General features: G+C 37.0%; 1 protein-coding gene across 2 annotated transcripts in view; it reads left to right on the plus strand.

Moving 5' to 3' along the window:
- Nucleotides 1-22,815, plus strand: part of Poteg (POTE ankyrin domain family, member G) — a 135,084-nt gene that overhangs the window by 71,091 nt on the left and 41,178 nt on the right. For both annotated transcript variants that reach the window (XM_011242159.3, XM_006509192.4), the window contains exons 23-37: nucleotides 2,030-2,058; nucleotides 2,150-2,222; nucleotides 5,698-5,726; nucleotides 5,818-5,890; nucleotides 8,343-8,371; nucleotides 8,462-8,534; nucleotides 9,317-9,373; nucleotides 10,847-10,920; nucleotides 12,894-12,987; nucleotides 15,582-15,610; nucleotides 15,689-15,764; nucleotides 16,643-16,710; nucleotides 17,377-17,443; nucleotides 21,380-21,408; nucleotides 21,734-21,806. In XM_011242159.3, coding sequence (XP_011240461.1) covers nucleotides 2,030-2,058; nucleotides 2,150-2,222; nucleotides 5,698-5,726; nucleotides 5,818-5,890; nucleotides 8,343-8,371; nucleotides 8,462-8,534; nucleotides 9,317-9,373; nucleotides 10,847-10,920; nucleotides 12,894-12,987; nucleotides 15,582-15,610; nucleotides 15,689-15,764; nucleotides 16,643-16,710; nucleotides 17,377-17,443; nucleotides 21,380-21,408; nucleotides 21,734-21,806 — 873 coding nt within the window. The remainder of the gene's footprint in view (nucleotides 1-2,029; nucleotides 2,059-2,149; nucleotides 2,223-5,697; nucleotides 5,727-5,817; nucleotides 5,891-8,342; nucleotides 8,372-8,461; nucleotides 8,535-9,316; nucleotides 9,374-10,846; nucleotides 10,921-12,893; nucleotides 12,988-15,581; nucleotides 15,611-15,688; nucleotides 15,765-16,642; nucleotides 16,711-17,376; nucleotides 17,444-21,379; nucleotides 21,409-21,733; nucleotides 21,807-22,815) is intronic.

Here is a 22,815-nt window from a genome sequence, read left to right on the forward strand (position 1 = left end):
TGTCCAGTGGTGCAGCTGGCATTCCAAACACAATGAACAGCAAGATGTAGACTTCTCATTAAAGAAATCTAGAAAGATCGTCTAGTTGACAATATCTAAGTAAACACTACATTTTGTTATTATTTCTGAGACTATTTCTCAAGGGGAGAATGAACATGGAAATGTCATAGAGAAAATGCAGTCCCATGCGATGTTTTGGTCACCAATTCCATATCCGCCTACATGCTTGAGAATATAATTTCTATGGTTATATCAACACTGAACCAAAAGGAAAGGAACTTATAGGATCAATTTACTGAAAGAATGCAAAAGGGAAAGAATGTGAAGGAAATAAGGTTACAAGGTGAATCTAAAACTGGGAAGTGTCTTACTTTGTTTTCTGTTGTGATAAAACACCACAAGCAAAAGCACCTTGGGGAGAAGAGGGCTGATTTATTATGCATCTCTGCTCCCTGTCCGTGCAGGGTTGCCAAAGCTGGCACCTGCAGGCAGGAGCTGGAGTAGGGGTAATGAAGGAATGCTGCCTATTGGCTTGCTCCTCCTTGCATGCTCAGTTTGCTTTACCATCTACCCTAGAAATGGTACTACCCAGAGTGACCTGGGACCTTACACATCACTTATCAGTCAAGAAATTGCCCCACAGGCTTGGTTGTAGGCAATGTTTTTCAAGTGAGATTCCCACTTCTCAAGTGACTCTAGCTTGTGTTAAGTGGACAAAAAACTAACCAATGCAGGAAGAGAAGAAACACTATACAAATTTAGGGTCAATGATAAGGAATTATAAAGATACAATCTCAGACATCTTTGATTATTGTTGATACAAATAAAAATGTGATTAATGCTATTGTATAAGTTATTGGACCCAAGATGAGAATCATATGGTGAAACTATAATGTTTAGTTTTCTCTGTAATTTTTTGGCAACAAAGATGTAGATGACATTGGTTTTAGGGATTAAGATGAGATTAATTTTAATGCAATATCATCACCTGGTTTTGAAATGACACTGGACTTCCTCATAAGATTGCTAACTGATGGAATTCTACTTGCATATTCCCATGGTACACCAATAAGGTAACTGAGAAAAGGACATGTATGGTTATTTATTGAATATTTGTCTAATCTTAAACACTGCTATGATTTGAGATGTAGCAAATTAGTACTTTATAACTCTTATGTGACAATTTGCTTGTTTTTTGTTTGAAAATCATATCTTACAAAGAGATTTTTAATTAACTAATTTTGTAGTTGTGGATACACATACACACACAATTTTGAGATATAGTCACACTATTGTATCCCCTCTCTTTTTTGTAGTTTAGGTTCACATACCTTCTGAAAAGCATCTATCAAAAAAAGAGACATGTATAATATAAAAAGGAAATGAAGTCTAAATGTCGAAATAATAGCCCATACATATATACGTGTCCCTCCAGGAGAATATTTACACAATGTCATTCTGCACATGAATACCCAAATTGATCAATTTTGAAAACTGTAATACACAAATCACTCACCTCCTTGAAGTTGCATGACTGATTGGTGCTTCAAAAAGTAGAATATGATATGGAGGAGATGAATAGAGCTCTTAGAGTTCTGTTTGAATGTCTCTGAAATGCTTCATTGGAGATAAGCATTGATCAGTTAGCCAGCAGTTTTAATAAGTGAAATGTCACCTGACAGTCAGGATTTCTTCCTGTGACCACGGATCAGTTTTCCTTCCATCAGCTAAAAATCTCTCATTGGTATATATGCCTTTCATATGAAATTATATCCACTTGGCTCACACTTTTTTGGGGGATAATTTTAAGTATAAATGCAGCTATGATTTGATTTTTTTCCATTGGATTTCTGTCATGCTCCTCAGTTGTCTAAAATACAACTTAGTAAAAATACATTGAGACAATATTAAATAGCCATTACCAAAGTTACCCATGGTGGTTTTCTTTCATATTAACTCATTATAAATATATACAGTTAATATTGCCATATTTGTGTTTAGTTGATTATGTGTCTCCTTGACATTTCAGAGTTTTCGAAGGAATGCCCTCAATCAAAGGTAGTTACTTTTAATCTTACTCTGGATCATTAATTTCATATTTTATAACCTGTACAAGAGCCATTAAATATTTTTTCCTAAATTCATACAGCCTACCATTGTAGAGGAAGAGTCTGTTTCAAAGGAGGCCTGGGATATGACTACGGTGAAATCATTTTTAGAAGGTGAATTTTGTAATATTACTTTCCATGGAAAAACACCTCAAAATATTTGAAATGATTACAATCTTCTCACTACTTTTCCCATCTTTCCAAAATTTCATAAAAGAATTTGAGATAAAAAAGAAGTTCTTTCTGTTAATCAGAACACTTCAAGAAAGTTATTTGTTCCTTCAAGGTAATTTGTTTAAAGCTGGTAACTTTAACTCATGTATGTATTTTCTTTTATGTGTAGTTACTATGGTGATATACTTTTTTAAAGGAACTGAATTCTTGCCAGACTCTGCAGCCATGTTAACAACATGCCTTGAGATCACTTATGACTGTATTTTGGTCTGCTATCCTACTGAGTACTCTGCCAATTTAATGTGCCAAGAAATGTTGGAAACTATGTAGATATAAGTCAATAATATTTGTATACAGTTTGAGTGCTATTCTGGGTCAGTTGAAGTCAGTAAAATAACTTCTCTTATAAAATCCTATTAAGGATTTCTGTAAAAAAATGTATTCCTCATTTTTCCCAAGCCATGTATCCTGTGCTGTTTGATAAATACAGAGCAAAGCCCTTTATTAGGTACAACAAACAGGCACCAGGGATAAATCGATTAGATAGGTCCAACACTCAGACAGGTCAGGCAGGCAACAGGGACACATTAGTTACACACCGCAGACTACAGATAGGGCAGTAACCACAAGGGAAGGCAGGGAGAGAAGCAGAGAATTCAAATTTGAGTTCACTATTGGTAAAACTACTCCAAGAGGAAATTTCTGTTTTCATGCCTTAAAGTGACATAGGCACATTTTTTTCATGCTTTGCCCCTTCTGAGGTCCCCCTAGTCCACAATCAATGCAATCGCACCAATGTTTCTATTGTGAGGTGTTCTTAAATCCTAGGAAAACACTCTGTAAACCTAAGGGAGAGCATCAGTGAGAACAAAGGCCTGGTGTTTCAATTGTAAGTGGTCAAGAATGCAACCAAAAGGTGACAACCTTTGAAAGCCATGGCCCCCTAGTCTGCTTCAAATTGCAACACTGGAAGAAAAACATACCAAGTACATGCTAAACGTAATCTAACGAGTAAATAATTTGAAAGATCTATTTAGCAGCCTAGTTCTTTGTAATTTTAATGTGACAAGTAGATTTATTTTTAATTTTGATTGTCTATTTCATATTGCTTTAAATTAACTTTTTGCACACTTTGATAATGCATTTTGAACATTTCCCCTCTTAATCTCATACCCTTGAGTTTCTTGTAGTTTATAGACTTACACATCCACAGAAATGTTTAGGAAAAACTTTAAGAAGTATCTAGTATAAAAGAACTTAACGGAGTCCCAATAATAGCCAAAATATGAGTGTATAGAGGAATATCTTTATATAATATCATTCTATATATGAATATCCAATCCCATCTGCTCATACAAAGCTCCTTGTTGGTTGACTGTACTTCAGTGGATGGCTGCCCATACAGAAGGATACAGACAGCACAAATTAGAGTCGATGGGTTGTCAAACTAAGGAAAATGGGGGAAGGTTAGCAGTGAGTGGGTCTGTGAGGAATTAAGGGGAGGAGCTGGAGTGAATATTGAACATGATCAAGATATAATGGTGAAATTCTCAAAGAATTAGCAAAATATTAAACAAACAAAACACAAAACAGCACAAATGTGTGCTGATCTATTCAAGCATCAGCTTCCACAGTTTAAATGTCATCTTTAGAACCAAGGTGCCCATGCCATCCATACCCCCTCTCCCCAGGCAGGGCCCTTGACATGTAGCTTCTGATTCTCCCGGAGAGCCCCCCAAGAACTAAGCCCACTGGTGCCACCTCCACACGTTCAGGTCTAGATCCAAGTACACAGCTCTAGTATCAGCTTCCCCTAAGCCTGTGCACTCCATTTTTAACTCTGAGACATAGGTCTTGTCACAGACCCCACACTGTCTTTCACTGGTGAGTCCCCCTAGAACAGCAGTTCTCAACCTTCCTCATGCTCTGATGCTTTAATCCAGTTCCTCATGTTGTGCTGACCCCCCAACCATAAAATTATCTTGTTGCTACTTAACTGTATTTTTGCTACTGTTATGGATTGTAATGTGAATATCGGATATGTTGGATATCAGATATGTAACCCTTGTGGAAAGGTTGTTCAACCCTCAAAGGGGTGGCAACCCATGGGTTGAGAATCACTGTCCTAGAATCAAACTGACTCATATCATCTCCATACATCCTTACCTAGGTCTGAAATTCAGTTCTGGCTTTGTCTGTTGAGTTTTCAAAACATTGCCCTCTGGGACCACACCTTTAAGTCCTACCTCCAGATGCACAGCTCCTACACCAGCCCAGCATGAGGCAGGCTAGAATCTCACATTAGACACACAAGCAACAAAGAAAGTTGACATACCAAGATCACAATAAAGAAGAGAAGCAATATGAATGATCTTTCCACCTCCTCTTCTCAGATGTTCCCTTAGATGAGGGAGATTTTTTCATAGATGCATCTTTTCAGATTGAGATAAACAACTTTGTGCTTTCATTGGTTATGGTTTTCTGTAATGGTCTCCAACTGTTGCGAAGAGCAGTTTCCTTGATGAGGGGTGAAGACTTACCCTTTGTGAGTGCTTGTCAATTGGAGGTAGCTTCTTGGTTAGGGATGGAGGCTTGTGTACACTTCCCTCTCCCAGTGCTGAACACCATTTGGCTGAGACTCTTGTAGACCCTGTGCATGCTGCCACAGTCTCTGTGAGCTCATCTGTCAGTCTCATTGTATCTAGAAGACACTGTGTATTATTGTCATCTATCCTCTCTGAATCTTACAACCTTTCTGCCTCCTCTTCCACATATTTCCCTAAACTCTGAGGGGGAGGGGTTTGATGAAGACCATCCATTAGGATTGAGTGTTAGAAAGTCTCTTACTCTCTACCCATTGTCTAGCTATAGCTCTCTGTATTATTTCTTATCTACTGTAGGAGGAAGCTTCTCTGACATTGGCTGAACAAGACACTGACTATGAGTACAGCAAATGCTGTCCTGAGTCATTTTATTGCTGTTTCTTTAGGAGAAAAATGGTATTTTTTTTTCACTTAGGTCAATGGCCTATTGAATCTCAGATTCTTGGCCACCTGAGCTGTTGGACATGGATCTTATCCCATGCAGGGGGTCTTAAATCTAATCAGATAATTGCTGGTTAGTACCACAATGTTTGTGCCACTATTGTTCCAGCATTGTATGTCTTTTGCTCTTATTTTGTGGAAACTCTTAAGTATATTTTGAGCCATTATATTATTTTTCCAGTTGGTATCTTTGAATTGCTCTTTCTTGGCTTGGCCAAATACAACAAACTATGCAGAAATCCATCAAACTTTAACATTAACACACCCATTCTCATCCACTAGGATTATTTTCTATACGAATTCTATATGAATGTATGTGGCCAACATCAGGTTTACATGGATTTGATTATTTCTTTCTTTGACATTTTTAGATACTTCTAACGACTATCCTCTATCAAAGGTAATTACTTGTATTTTTTCCTGCATACTTAACTTCATCTTGTAAGAAATTTGCAGAAGTTACTAAGTACCTTGCTTCTAAACCCATACAGCCTACAGTTGAGAAAAATGACTATGTTCCAAATGAAGTCTCTGATATAAAGCATGGGAAATGGTTCCAAGAAAGTGAGTTAATAACATTAATTTTTATGAAACAAGTAAGTAAAAAATATTTGAAATGTTTACAATGCCCCCATTATTTTTACTCCGGTGTTCTCCAAATTTTACTTAAGGGTTTCATGTAAATGATGCATTACTGTTGCTAGAAGAAGAGTTACAGTCAATAGCTATTGAGAGATAATCAGTTTCTTCCTAGGATAGGCTCTCTGATATGTTGTCCAGTCCCAACTTGTCAGCTCTAAGCACATCTACATATATGCAACACTAAATGGACTCAGTAGGTTGCAAATATGCATGCAAATAAGCATATGTGCAACAATAATAATTTAAAAATTATAAATTTGAGAGGAACTAGAGACACAGAAGTTGGAGAGGGGGAAAAAGGGAGTAGAAATGATCTTTGAAATTCCTCCCCCAAATTTAAAAAATTTGCAAATTAAGAAAAATCTATTCTTTTTACACATTAAAAAGGAATTTAAAAGGACAGGCTATAGTCTAAGTAGCTCAACAGTGATTTTCTCATGAGGGAAAGGCAGAGAATCTTGAGGTTGTTGACTCCATGAGGCTGGATGTCCCAGAAGTCCCACAGTCTGGTGTAGGAGTCTGAGAGGATTCCTGAATCGCCAGTGATCTATGTCTATGTTGGGATCCTGAAGAAGTAGGTTCTAATAGAGATGGAGATATAACCTCACAACAGGAAAGATGAACTTGCCAGCAAAAGTGAGCACCAACAGACAAAAACCAAAGCCAAAAGCTTTCTTCTTCCATATCCTTTTATGTGGGCTGATATTGGAAGATAATGTGGCCCAGATGTAGAGTAGATTTTTCTACCCCTTGAAGAAAGGACCCTGATATAGCTGTCTCTTGTGAGGCTATGCCGGGACCTAGCAAACACAGAAGTGGATGCTCACAGTCAGCTATTGGATGGATCACAGGGCCCCCAATGCAGGAGCTAGAGAAAGTGCCCAAGGAGCTAAAGGGGTCTGCAACCCTATAGGTGGAACAACAATATGAACTAACCAGTAACCCCCGGAGCTCATGTCTCTAGCTGCATATGTATCAGAAGATGGCCTAGTCGGCCATCAGTGAAAAGAGAGGCCCATTGGTTGTGCAAACTTTATATGCCTCAGTATATGGGAATGCCAGGGCCAAGAAGTGGGAGTGGGTGGGTGGGTGGGTGGGGGGGAGGGTATGGGGGACTTTTGGGATAGCACTGGAAATGTAAATGAAGAAAATACCTAATTTAAAAAGAAAGAAAGAAAGAAAGAAAGAAAGAAAGAAAGTCCTCCACAGCCAAGCGTGGTGGTGCACGCCTTTAATCCCAGCACTTGGGAGGTAGAGGCAGGCAGAATTCTGAGTTCGAGGCCAGCCTGGTCTACAGAGTGAGTTCCAGGACAGCCAGGACTACTACACAGAGAAACCCTGTCTTGAAAAACCAAAAAAAAAAAAAAAAAAAAAAAAAAAAAAAAAAAAAAAAAAAAAAAAAGAAAAGAAAAAAGAATGTCCTCTGCAGGCATGTGCAGTAGGTTGGGTTTTGGTTGATTCCAGATGTTGTTAAGCCAATGAAGATTAGCCATCACAGAAGCCTTGGGACTTGGTACAATTCTGTTGCAATGATTGGGATGAAGAATATATCCTATTAGATAGCCAGCAGTTCCTGCCATATTCCTCAACAGTGCATGCATATGTTTTACTTAAAACAGTGTTTCACAACCTTCCTAATGCTGCAACTCTTTAATAGAGTTCTTCACGTTGTGGTGACCCCAACCACAAAATTGCTTTCATTGCTACTTCATAACTGTAATTTTGCTAGTGTTATGAATCCAACATGCAATACAAGAATATAGTCAACATGTGTGTGTAAAAATAACAATTTTTATGTGCTGTTATTCTACAAGTGCATGGAGATAAATTCAGAAACAATCTTGAAAAAGAAGTTATATTCACATCTCTCTGAAAAGTAGTGACTGCTTATGACTTATATATAAAGTGAAGGGCATGATAAACTCTCATAGAACACTAGAGTGAATGACTATAAAATATTTCATTGCTGAGGATGCATTCTGTTCCATGGTATAACCAGTTTTGACTATTGAAATATTATCCTGGTTTCCTGATTTTATCCTGAAATTTTAGAAACATTTTATTCTCCACCCATTAGAAATGCCACCTTAATGAAATCACATAAATTGTTTAAAAGAAAAATTCTCTGAGCTCATAATGTTAATTTGAAAATTGTCAAGTTTAATGAAAATTATATAGTTTATTAGTTTTTCATTCAAGTAGATATTTCATTCAAGAACGAAACAAAAAGTAAAAATTTGCCACAATTCCAAAATTAGTACAATCATTATAAAGCTAGCCACAAAGAATATTTTGACCATAATTATTTATAAAAGTGTGGTCAAGTTTGTCAGGTTTACATATTATTAACTATGTATCTCTGATTTTTTTCTAGACTGTCCTAAGGAATATGTTCAATTGAAGGTAATAAGTTTATATATTACCTGAGTTTTTTAAATCGTGCTGTTTGAAACACACAATTGTTACTGAATACCTTCTTTCAAAACTATATAGCTTCCCATTGAAGAGAGAGATTCTTTTCCAAGAGAAGCACCACCAGTTAATCAGGCAAAATTACACCGTGCAGGTAAATTTTACAACACTGATTTATGTAGGATAAGAAATTTAAAATCGTGAAATCTACAGTCTTCTTGATTTTGATTTCTCTGCTCTCCAAATTTGATGGAATTTTAAGGGACTAAATTATCATCGTTAAGTCTCATTGTTTACAAGAAGTTATTTAGTTGCTTAAAATAATATTTTCAAAGTTTTAACTCTAACACAGATATTTCCCCGTTTGCGTCTTGGAATAATAATATGGCCATTTTGCTTTTTTTTTTTTTCAGAATAGTTGTACTAGATATAAAAGTTTAATGATATTTATATAGCTTGAAAATGACTGTTGTTTGTAATAGTATATTCTCGAAAAGTCAGCTACTTGGAGGACTGAGGAAAATATTTTTTGGGGGAGCATGCATTTAGGATATGAGCTAAATTACAATTTATTGCCTATTCCAAATTCAAATTATGCTTTCTTTTATTTTTAACACACTGTTTTCTTCAGTGTGTGTTTTAATCCATTTTTCTCTCAGTGTCCTTAATTGTGGCAACAGGACTGCAGTAGGAACTAATGTAATACACAACATGGTGAAATATCTTTCCCAGTTTTTGCTTATGCATAGAATTAATATTCTATGTTAGAGAAAATGGCTGAATGTCTCCTAGAATAGTCATTAGAAATTCTGTTTGTGTTCTCCATATTGTTGAATTGACTTGGTTTTTATTATACAAAGCCTAACTAGGGCTTTACACAGTCTATTGTTATACCACATCTGTAAGCTCAATGACACTCCATTATATCCTTTTCAGATGAGCCTACATCTGTAAAGAATCCTAGCAGAATTACAAGATGTGTAAGACAAAATGGTAATCATCTAACTTATTTCCCATATCATTCGACACAGAGTCTACTGTACAGGGATCTGCATTTACTCTTGTGTTCTTTCAAAAGCTGTGATGTGTCGAGGCCACTTCTTTACTATTTGCTCATGACTTTATCCAGCAAATGTCCAAATAAACATATAATTTTATATCTTTCTTCCTTCTAAGCTACATCCCTCAATTTTTTTTTTTACTCATGTCAGTAAAATGGATTATGCTTCCACATTTTCCTTCTTGTTTTCTTTTTAAAAAATTTAGAGACAGGGTTTCTCTGCGTAACAGCCCTGGATGTCCTGGAACCCACTTTGTAGATCAGGCTAGCCTTGAACTCAATGAGTCCCACCTGTCTCTGCCTCCCGAGTGTTGGGATTAAAGGAGTGCACCACCACCACCTGGCCACATTTACAGCTTTTAACATTGATCCTGCTATCATATTTGCAATTATCTAAGTTGCAATCATGAATAGAAAGGATTTAAAAAATATTAATGGGCAAGAATATTTAAGGTTTGCATAAATCTTTGATATCCTCTTCCCTGGCCCTTAAGTTTTGACTCCCTTGATGCGACAGAACAGCTGGGAATATCCAGGTTATTTTCTTCCTATTTTAGCACAGATACATTTGCCATTTAACCGTATCTTTCACTACTTATTTTCAAAGTCTTAGACTTCCTCTTCCTGTGCTCCCTTTTAGGTCAAACCAGGCTTGATTTTTCTGAAGCCCATCCATTAAACTTTTGCTCATGACTTTTAAATTTCAGGGCCAGCTCTCACAAAGAAGTACATAAACGATTATTGAGTAAAACAAGTTAAAGACTGACTGTCCAAAGATGAAGTTAAAACTGCTCTCTAGTCCAGGAGAAAGTGGTGATATGTGAAGAAAAGTGGCACCAGCATACTACTGAAATCAAATTATATTTTACTATAATAATATAACAATAATAGAGGAATTTTTAAATATTATGCTGAGTCCTAAGTGAACAAAGAAGTTTCTATAAGCATCAAACAAAAAAGATTCAGATTTAAGGAGCAGGGTGTTCACAGAATGGGGCTTGGAAGGGATAGTAATTAGTTTAAGAAAACAGCAAATTAACCACTCAAACTACATTTACAAAGTAGAGAATATAATTCAATATGGTTTTGTTTGATTCCACATACTTTTTAGTTTTGTTTCTGCAAATATGTTCAGGCATGTTTGGTAGGAAAATTGGAGATGGGTTTTAGTACGTATGCCTGGCTATGATGTATCATCTTCTACTGATTATGTACCTGTGATATACCTGTTTGTAATTACATGGATTTCCTATACCAGTAAATATCCAAATAACCTTAATCTTAACTGAAGGTTTTAACTAAGAAATTAAAAATTCAGTTTGCATTACCTTGAATATTCTATAGGCACATTGACTATTATTCAAAATGTCTTCTGAGTATTTTAATAAACTATATGGCTTTATCAGCAGCAGCATCTGTAAAAGTGACGTCAGTGGAAGATCAAAAATGCCCCGATGACCATGAGAAGAATCAGAGAATGGTACATAAGTATTTACATTTAAATTTCTGTTTCAGATAATTTTTTTGTGTTTGGTAAGTGATATACTATACTGTAATAGTACATGCGGAGTTCCTTCAGGCTGCTCTTGGGAAGCAATAGACCACAATTTAAAAAATTATTTTAAAACTTTTATTATAATTTAATACTTTACTATTCTATTAGAATTTTTGCAACATATAATACCTTATAAGTTACAGAGCTTAAGAAAAACCTTATCTTATTAGGATTTAATTCCACATTTTCTTCATTATTTTTGCATTCCAATCTTAGATGCTCCTTACATGTTAAACAGAGCAATCAATTGTGATACTTTTGACCAAACCGGCAAAATTATGAAAGATGTCGCTGTGCTTGCTACTGAATTTATTTCATGTATTATCATCCCCAGTTACTCAAAAGTTGCCTTTAACTCACATTTGAAACACTTGTCTACTTCAAAGCTTTAGGTTTCAAGTCTTCCTTTGGTTCTCTGTCTTCAGCATCTATTGTGGTAGAAAAGAAGTGAGCAACACGGGTGCACATTAGGAATCACACCTTCTAGAATGGAACCCATGCTGTTCCCCTACAGTTTATTAAATCTTACATCTGTTTCAACAAATAAAACCATTAGTATGATATGCATGGTACCCACTGAATTTCTTGGCATTAAACTGTACCAGGAATCAGCATAGTGCACATGTGTGTGACCATATGGTTTTATAATTTATACAAAACCATCAGAAGCCTCACGCTGCTGCAATATAGCTACTCGTGTTTGGTGCCTCTTTGAGTACCTTTGAATTATTTAGACTTTAAATAATTTGAAATTATTGAAATTATACAGCATTAATAAGTGCCAGGGTATTAGATAAGGGTGGGGGTGGGGAATAGGAATATGGTAGAAGACAGCAGTGTTAAGAGCAAAACAACAAATAACAGGAAAATGGTGTGGATGACTTCTGTGAAGAGTCCGTGTAATGTTAAGTTGAAAGGGTTTGCGTTTAGGCTGGGTGTGGTAGTGACAGGGAAAAATTTATTCCAGTAATATGTTTTGTGATGTAACTGTGAGGTGGCTGACAAAAGGACAAAGAAGGGGCCTTGGGGAATGACACCAGAGAACATAAGAAAAAAAGACAACAGCGGGTCACACCGGTAACCCAACTGGGATCAAAATTCCACATTGGCCAAGAAGCATGAGGAAATAGTACCATTGTCATGGTCACCTTTCAGATTATAATATATCAAAAGTAAAATGGGTAAATGAGAAACGAATATTTCAAGCACTTAGGAGAAATGTTTTTATGCCTTTACTTTTAATTAATGCTTGTTATATTTTTTTTTGTATTTTCTTTAATGTGAAAGGCATGCATTTACTACCACCTTGAGTAATATTTACATGTTACTCAAATATATCCTAAATTGGTTTTTTCACATTTTCACCATTTTATATAACTGATTTTTCCAGAGAAAAAAATTATTATAAAATATTTGTCTTTAGTTCCATAGGGAGCTTCTATGACATTTTGTTTGTATTAAACAGCATGCACTTTGTAGCCTCTTAGATTTATTTTTTTAGATACTTACACCATTGGAAATGTTTTAAACATTTAGCACAGTGCTATTGCGAATTCCCCTAATAGATTAAAAAGTGATTATTGCAAAACACCTCACAGTTTCCTGAGGAGTAAATAATATTTAGGTATTCAGAAACTAATTGTTTATTCAAGTATGCACCTCAGCTACCCTTCCCTTCCTAACTACTTCTTTGGACTTCCTTAGCTTGTTTATATAGTCAGATATCCTAAGAAAATACAACATAGTCTGTATTTGGAAGACAAATATGAGGGATTTATTCTTCTTCTTAATTTTCAGTACTTGCCAGTTGTATTGTAAATAATTTCCTTAAAATAGCAAAGGATAGGAAACAGAAAGTCTATAGATAACTCCTTACTTACTGATGCTAATTTTATCAGGCTGCGTTCAAACGACCTCAAACAAAGGACACTGAATATTTATCCATGGCTAATTATGAAAGTAGAGAAAATTTTGCCGAAGACCAAGAGGAAGGTAACCACTCCATTTTATAAAAATTTTATTTGAATTTGACTTGGTGGTGCAGGCCTGTAATCCCAGTACTCAAGAGGGCAGAGGTTTGAGATTAGCTTGGATTCATATAAGGCTTCTTTTAAAGGACTCTAATATCTTTAACAATTGTAACTTCCTTTTTCTTCCTTGTATTCTCTCTCCCCCCCTCCTCCCCCTCCCCATCTGTCTCCTTCTCCCTTTCCCTCCCTTCCCTTCCCTCTCCTTCTCCCCCTCCTCCTTCCCCCTCCCTCTCCCTTTCTCCCCCCTTCCCCTCCCCCTCCCTCCCCCTCATCATACCCAAACTTATGGGACACAGTGAAAGCAGTGCTAAGAGGAAAATTCATAGTACTAAGAATCCTGGTAAAGAAACTGGAGAGATCTTACACTAAACAAATTAACAGTACACCTGAGAGTTCTAGACCAGAAAGAAGCAAGCTCACCCAAGAGGAGTAGAAGGCAGGAAAGAGTCAAACTCAGGGACAAAATCAACCCAATAGAAACAAAGAAAACAATACAAAAAATCAGCAAAACCAAAAGATGGTTCTTTGAGAGAATCAACAAGATAGATAAACCCCTAGCCAAACTAACTAAAGGGTCCAGAGGCAGTATCTAAATTAACAAAATCAAAAATGAAAAGGGAGACATAACAACAAAAATGGAGGAAATTTTAAAAAATCATCTGATTCTACTATTAAAGTCTCAACAGAACTGGAAAAATCTAGGTGAAGTGGATGGTTTTCTAGACAGATGCCATATACAAAAGTTAAATTAAGAGCAAGTAAACTATCTAAACAGGCCCATAACACACAAGGAAATAGAAGAAGTCTTTAGAAACCTCCCAACCAAACTAAGCCCAGGGCCAGATGGATTTAGTGCAGAATTCTTCCAGACCTTTTTTAATTTAAAAAAAGAGTAGCAACCATGCCACAATCCCAGGGTTGTACTGTTTTGTTGAAGTTTCCTCTTCCAAAGAAATTACTCCATTACTTTTTAGTTTAGCCTCCTGGAAATTCTCAGGATACTGGCAGAATGCAGAAAAACTCTTTGCCAAGGTATGACACAAATGGCCTTTATCCCGGTTTCTGATAGAGTCAAAAAAACCCCCATGAGCCATGCCTCTACTGCTCAAGTTCTTCTCAGCATTACTCTCGTCTGAATTTTTACTACAATAGCATATGAGGCTCTGTTTACAATATTCAATGACTTTTCCTTCCCTAAGATAAAAATTATCCACCTTTCCCCCAGAAAACAAAAGCCAAGCCCCCCACCCTACCCCCAACCACGTAGGTTTACCACAGCAATGAACTCACTCTTGGTACCAATTTCTGTGTTAGTTTCTTTTCTGTTACTGTGAAGAAGTATTCCAATGAAAACAATTTAAGGGAAAAAGGATTTGTTTTGGCTTCTAATTCCAGAGGCATAGACTAAATAAATCACAGCGAGAGGGGCATGGACACAGGCAAAGAAGACACAGAGGCAGGAACTAGAACCTGGGTATTCCTGGTGGGAGGAGAAAGAGAGAATGTCAAGTGAGATCTGGCTATAAAAACCTCAAAGCCTCCCTCCAGCAAGGCTCCCCTTGCTAAATGGTCCATAAGCTTCCAAAACCAGTGTCTCTTAAGTGTTTAAAAACACAAGCCTTTGAGAAACTTTTCATATTCAAAACACAATTGCACAATTGCTGGCTCCTCTTTAAGGAATTAAAAGAGTCTATTGTGTAACAGCTTACAATATGACAGAATTAAAGGAAAGCCTAAATGTTGCTCTTCTTTCTGAGCAGGTTCCTAGCCAAAGGGAAAGGAACACAGTGAGGGCAGACAACACGTAATTCTGTGCCCATGTGTGGGTTAATAGTTCCATTGTATCTAAGTATTTCAAGAAGGCTTATCTCCTAATTGTACAAATGCAGTCACAGAGAAGAAAGGAACTTGACCGTCAAAAGAATGTAAGAGGAAAAGTTTCAAGGCTACTAATCTAGAATACACTTTGACAAAAATTATGCACCTTGTCATAGTTGTAGAAGGAAAATGTAAACTTAAAGCAAGTGACAAAGAAATGAGAGACTGCACCACATTCAAATATTAAAATGAAACTTGTAGTTTTTCTTTGGACAACTCTAGTTTAGTACGTCTTGTGAATTATTTGTAGCTTAGGTTCACATGATTCCTGAATAGTAATCAGAAATATTTAGGATGTGCAAACTAGGGAAGAAAAATACAGAAATGGAGTCCTCAAAACAAAAGAAAAGAAAACACATGCATAAGTGTGCTGATATGGAATGTTCCCATGGGCCATCACCTGTAAGTGAATTCCAATTCTATCAATTCAGGAAACTTTCTTTTATAAGAAAATACTTATGCTTCACACTATAGTAATGGGTTTTTAGGGGATTTATACCAATATTCATAACTAGACTAAGACAGAGCAAGCAAACTAAAATCCTATCAAGATCAAAACTTAAAGTAACCATTTCAAAAGATAAACATGAAGACCACTTTCTTAATACTAATCTTACACGAAAGTACAGTAGATTCTATTGTATTTATGCATAATTGATTGTCTCTTTGGCATTATAGATCCCCCAGAACAACAACCTCAGTGGAAGGTAATCCATCTAATATTTTGGACTTAAATCATTAATTCATCGCATGAGAAGTATAAATGACTGTATTTTCTTTCGAAGCCTGTACAGCCTACACTTGAAGATTCTTCCCCAAGCAAGGCATCAGCAGCGAAGCCTGTGGAACCCTTCCTCACAGGTGAATTTACGAACTGAGTCCTTCACAATGTTTGAAACTATTTCTCTTTCATTTCTATGCTTTTGTCCCTATAATTTCATTGAAGGATCTGGTATAAATAATAAAAATATTGTGAACATTATTTTTAGCTTGAACATATTCAGAAATGATAGTGGATATGTGCATAGTTCTGTGAGATTTGTATACAATTGGACCTGACAACCTCTACCCTCTGTCTATTCTATGTGTCAAGGCTTTTGATGTTTGCACATATGCTCTACATTGGTAAATATATATTTGAATGTTAAATTTTATTTTACTTTTGAGGTTATAGTATAATCAAAACAGTTCTCCTTTTGCTTTCTCCAAAATCTCTTGTATACCTGACCCTGTTCCCCTTCAATTTTATAGTCCCATTTTTCACTAATTGGTATTGCATGCACATACATACATGAATATATTCCATCTGTATAGTGATATTTATGACTTGTATGCATATTTTCAGGGCTGACCACTTAGTACTGGACAAACAATTGGTGTGCCCTACCCTCAGGAAAACCATCTCTTCTACTTGAGCATTCCTCAGTTGCCTGTACTTCTTTGTGTAGGGTTGAGGCCTCATGGGCTTTTCTCTGCTCTGTTTGGGATGTTTTGTGGCATCGTCCTTGTTTAGCTCATATTTAGACAGCCATGTTGGTGTGGCATCTGGTGACAAGACAAAACCTCACAGCAAAGTTTCTGCCTGGTCTTCTGGCTCTTTCCATTTTCCACTCCACTCCTCCAATATTCCCTAAGCCTTAGTAATGGGACATTTTTGTAGGTGTATCCATTGGGATGGGTTATAAAACCATCATTTTTATAAAACTTTAAAAATAGCTTTAAAATTAATTATATTACAGCGGAACCGATTACAAACATATCAGAAGGAAAACAAGAATGGTGTGATAGCAGAAATACGCAAAGACAGGTACATGCATATTTGAATTAAAATCTTTAACGAGCATTTTCTTTGGTAAACAATGTACCAGGAACCATATGAAAGTACCATTCTCTTTGTCCTGGAGAACCAGTGGATTATTATTTAATTTTCAGTTTTAACACTCTCCTAAGTACTTAAGGAGACTGGTGTAAGTTAAGTTAAAGTATACTTTTAGATTCTTAAAATGTTTTTTTAATGATTTTTTTGATATTAAAAAAGTTATACCATACTTGAGACTTATTATCAAGTAGTAGAAATTATGAACAATGTCAGAGTCCTAACCTTGGAATTTTACTCATTCTTTTTTTTATATTATATATATAATATAATATATATAAATATAAAATTATATTTATATTATTTGTTTTTATTGGGTATTTATTTCATTTACATTTCCAATGCTATCCCAAAAGGCCCCCACATGCTCCCCCACCCACTCCCCTACCCACCCACTAGAGTTAACCTTCCCAGTGATTCAAAGTTTGATGTTGCCCGTTACCAATCAGTGCTTTCAATTTTGCTTCTTTTAGTTTCAGTATAATTACTTTAAAAATAGACAATTGAGAGAGTTTCTGAGAAAGTGATTATCAACTCTGTGCAACTCACTACTGATAATAATTTTAACTCTATATCTTTGAACAACTTTGACAAAAGGGCATTGGCAATTTATTTTTGGCTGAAGATCAAAGGTATGACAGCAGCATCCAGGATGAGGAGGAAGGTAAGGACTCTCTCTATTTGTAACACTACTTGACAGTATGCTTCTTTACAACAAATGGTGAGCTATCTTCCCAGTGAAAGAAAATTACTTCTGAAATAACTATTAAGGAATAAGATATTTTCAGTGGCAATAATTATATCTTACATTTTCAAAGCTAGTTAAATTGAGACTCTCAGCGAGAATGCCAAATGATGGGTAAGATTGTGAGATTTTTTTTTTCAGATGAGGATTTTAGGGAATAAGGAACAGCAGTGAAGGTCAGAAAAGACAGAAAAGGGCTGAAAATAGCCCTTGGCAAGGTGAGGCACCGGCTACAAAGACTGGTGAACTGAGTTAGACACAGGAAGCCCATGTAGTGTAAAGAAGACTGCACCTCAGGCTGCGGTCCTCTGATCTCCACACTCACCCCACAGCACATGACAGTCACATACATACATATTCAAAATAAATCAGTGTTATTAAAAATTTAAGAAGGAAGTGTATAGGAATCAAATAAAGAAAAATGAAACAGAACTATATAGAAAAGGATGTGAAAGAAAACTTTTGAAAATGAAAGGTGGTATCAGATACATGGGAAGACTTTTTTTTTAAATTGTGTATTTTATTTATTTACATTTCAAATGTTATCTCCTTTCCCGATATCCCACCCTCCAAACTCCCTATTTCATCTCCCCCACTCCTGCTTCTATGAGCATGTGCCCCTACACACCCACCCACTCCCACCTCCCTGCCCTCAAATTCCCCTATACTGGGGCATCAAGCCTTCACAGGACCAAGGGCCTCTCCTCCCATTGATGCCTGACAAGGCCATCCTCTGCTACATATGCAGCTGGAGCTGTGGGTCTCTCCATGTGTACTCCTGGGTTGGTGGTTTAGACCCTGGGAGCTTTGGTTGGTTGACTTTGTTGTTTTTCCTATGGGGTTGCGAACCACTTCAGCTCCTTCGGTCCTTTGATTCCTCCACTGGGGACTGCCAGTGGGAAGACTGTTGTGTGAACTTGAGTGTACAAATTCTGTGCAACAGAACTGAATAGTGTGCTCCCAGCGAACCTTGTCTTCTTGACCTCTGGGAAGCCATTGAAGATTAAAGCAACAGGACATAAATGTCTGCATTTCATTTACAACAGATAGGCCTGAGCATTGTGGTAAGCCATCTGTTTGAATAATTTTTGTTACACACAGTGTTGATACTTTCTTAGTAGTACCACGGAAGAAAAAGATAAGAACACAAGGTATAAGAAAATATGGGATGATTTATGCAGTGTTGAGTAATGACCGAATTATTTATTTAATATTACATTTAAACAAATCATTTTTAAAATTTCATACAATATATTTTATCATATTTTCCTCTTTCTATGTCCTCTTAGGTTCTCCCCACCTCCTACCTACCCATGTTCTTTTCCTCTCTCAAAAATACAAAACACAAAACAAAAACCTCAAAGGCAAAACCCAGCAAACCATAACAAAAAAAGGACACACACACACACACACACCAAAATAAAACAACAAACAGATTAAAAAAACCCATGGAGCCCATTTTTGCATTGGTCAACAATTTCCAAGCGTGGGGGTTCTCCTTGAGTGAACTTGACACACTGCGATTCTTACCAAAGAACAAAACCGATTTTGTCTCTCCCAGCAAATCAATTGCAGATGCCTCCTTGGTTAGGGGTGGGACTTTGTGTCCACTTTCCCTCCTCAGTGCTAGATTTTGTGTACTGCATTCTGTCGCAGTCTCTGTGAGTTTATATGCATGGTGTTCCGAAAAGGCAAAAGCCAATGAGTGATGGTGTCTTAAGTCAGTTCAATTTGGAGACCTTATGGGAGAAATAACTTTAGGTTTTAGGTTCTAGATTCTAAAACAAATTAAGTTATAGTAAAGGAATATGAAATGAGACTTGCTAGTGATCTGAATTTTTACAGTTCTCATAGGCGGTATGTTGAGAGGATGTTCAAAATGCTAACTGTGGTGAGAAGCTCTGCTCCTCTGTTTGAAGTTGCCAGGTGGTGCAGATGCTGCCAGAGCACTAAACTGAATCACAGTGATTAACGTACAGACACTTTTGTAAAGAAACATCACAAACAACCAGTGAGTCAGCGTACATTATGGGCAGAAGAAAGCCCAGATTTTACAATCCTTTCTCACCCTTTCCTGACCAGTGGAAAATAACAGAGAGGGAAACAATGACATAGCTTGCCCATGTCTTGAACAATACTCTTGTCGGAGGTTACTATTGTTGAACAGAGAGGCAGGGATGTCGTCAGACATATCCATTTAAAATGTAGAAACGGAAAGGGAAAGGGTGAATGGCATGGAGAATGTTTAGATAGAAGGGCCAGCCAGGTGGAGGGAACAGAGAAGTACATTCAGAGTCACCGATGAGGAGCTTGGGAGCACTCAACTCATTCAACGGGAAATTCATATACTTTCCTTCAAATTAAAATCCAAAATATTTTCCTCCATAGATTATTGGAGGAAAGTGAATGGGAAAACTATGGTGAGTGGCGGGCACTCAGTTCTCCACTCACTAACTTGAAGGCAGCAAAGTCAATGGTTATATTAACTTTCTGCCTTTAGTGGGATACATGTGAAAGAAGCGTGACCATCAGTGTGATGTCAGCTAATTATGGACAAGCAAGTTCGATAACCCAGTGGTAACTTACAGGATATATACAACCAATAGCATTTTTGAAGCATAACACATATGCTTCAGTTTTGCAATAGCAAGACTGCGTCTTGTGTAAATATGGCTTATACTTTGTATGTATCACGTTACTGATCTGGTCTCCTGTAAAACTTGGGCTGATTTAAACGCTGACAATCCTTCAGCATGCAAAACGTCTTATTCTTACCATGTGCCTTAGGTTCACACACCATTCCCAAAGTGCGCATTATGAATTTTTAAGCTGGGAAAACCAGAGGAAGCCGAAAAATACCGTGCTAAAAAAATAGGCCATGTATGTGCAAAACAAGCAGTTCTGTATACTATCAAGCTCTCATGAGTGCATTCAAAGTGATTGACTTGGAAAGTCTGTTGCAATGATTCCGGCATTCTCTAAACACTGGAACTTCTTTGAGCTTCCAAACTATCACACATGGAGAACAGGGTGAACTTGTTTTCAGCACTGGTATGACTGACATTAAAACATCTTCCTAAAGCTCTATGCCCCAGTGTAGGGGAATGCCAGGGCCAGGAATCGGGAGTGGGTAGGTTGGTAATCAGGGGGAGGGGGTATGGGGTAGGGGTTTTTTGGAGGGGAAACCAGGAAAGAGGATAACATTTGAAATGTAAATAAAGAAAATATCTAATAAAAATATATAAAATGAATAGGAGATTATATCAAGATAATGACTGTCTTGGCACACATAGAGGGAAGAGAAGGTGGTGCCTAAACACTGGACTTGTCTGCAAAAGAAATGTATGTATGGGTTTAATATGCTCTAAAGGTAAACTAGATGGAAGCTGTCTGTGGGTAAACAGGTCGACCTGGGAATAGAACTCAGTGCCTGTCTAGCATGTGCAAGGCATGTTACAACCCCAGAAATACACAACCTTTGCCAGCCAAGCACAATAGCTGCAACTCACAACAGCACAACTGGGAAGAAAACGTGTTACTTTGTCTGGTAACAGTGTAGGGTAAATAATTTGTGGGAAATAGAGTTACTGATATGAAGTAACAGCCAGAGCCGAAATGTTATTTTTTGAGTCATGATCCCATCCCATAACTACAGTCTCACTTTGCTTTCCAACAGTTAGGAATGCCATATTAATGTAGGCTGGTTTCTATTCGATTAGGAGAGAAAAACCAAAGAAATGCCCCCCCCCCCCAAACCAAACTAACCATCAAGAATACTTTTGCTAGTAATTCTGTTTGAAAGTATGTTTAACTCTATCATGTTTACATACAATTATGTCTCTGACTTTTTTTTAGACTTTCCTGAAGAATATGTTCAATTGAAGGTAATAAGTTTCAGATTTTTATCTTGCATCATTAAATTCATACTATTCCAAATAAACAACTGCCAATTAAAAAAAGATGTATTTATTTTTTATACCCACCAAGTGTGAGCATACATGTACATTATTGTAATATGCCTATGCATGTATTGAGGCCATAGAAGGGCACTGGATCCATTCGAGTTTCCATGTATTTAGTGACTGCTTGGCTTGTTACATGTGTGTTAGATTCCCAACTCCGGTTCTTATGGCTGAGCAGCAAAGGCCACTGAGCCATTTATCCAGCCCTGCAACAGTTCTTAAATGTCTTGTTCTAAAACCCATACAGCCTTTGGATAAAGAGAAAACTCCTTTTCCATGTGAAGCACCAGCAAAGAAAGAAGTAAAAACCTTCGGCACAGGTATGTTTTGCAGTCTTTCTAGGAAAATACTTCAAAACATGTTAATTGTGCAAGGACATCTTGTTCTGACAAATACATAAATTAGTGAAAATAAATAGATAGATTGACAAAATGGTAGGCTTTATAATAATATATAGAGAAAGGCTAATAATCAGCAACAGTCCAAAAATGAATCATTTATTCCTTATTTAGAAACTTTGATTTAAGCACATCACTGGATGAAAACGATTAGATCAATAATCACACAGCTACAAACCCAGCAACAGGGGTAACCTGTCTGCATGATATACTGGAACAGTAGTGGTGCAAATGTTAGGAGATTAACCAGACACTTTTAAAAATTGGGTCTGAGGCCTACTCCATGAAAATGGACTGCTAACGAGTCCAAGAACCTGGGATCAGACAGGTCATGAGTCCAAGGGAAAAGCTACTGCTACTGTTCTGCTAAAGAAACATGCAATAAAATGACTCCTGCTAACATATTGGTATAACCATAGGTCAGTGTCTCACTCAAGCCTCATTAGAAATGCTTCTTCGTTGCAGTAGATGAGACCATCACAGAGACCCATAACTAGACAATGAGCAGAGTGTGAGAGGCACAGGAGTACTTGGTCCTAAATGGGATGTCTTAAATCAAACCTCTCCCTGTCAGAATTCAGGAATCTATGTACAAAAAAAAAAAAGAGAAAAATTAGAAGAGCCAGAAGTGGTGGGTGACTCCAAAGAAACATTTTCTAGATATTACAGAACTGATACACACATGCGCTCACAGAGACTGCACAAGCCAAAAATTATGGAGTTTATTTTGTGCTGACCAACTACTCTTAGGCATGGAATTTGCCCTAGGGTGTGGTTGTCACTCCATTTGAGTGACTGATTTTCCCTTTGTCAGAAGGTATCAGCTGCAAATAGCTTCTTGGTTAGGGGTGGAAATTTGTGTCCCCTTAATCTCCTCAGTGCTGAGCTTTTGTCTGGTTTGGATCTGTGCAGGTCTTGTGCATATTGTCAG

This window comes from Mus musculus, chromosome 8 (assembly GCF_000001635.26).
Source record: "Mus musculus strain C57BL/6J chromosome 8, GRCm38.p6 C57BL/6J".
NCBI lineage: Eukaryota > Metazoa > Chordata > Mammalia > Rodentia > Muridae > Mus > Mus musculus.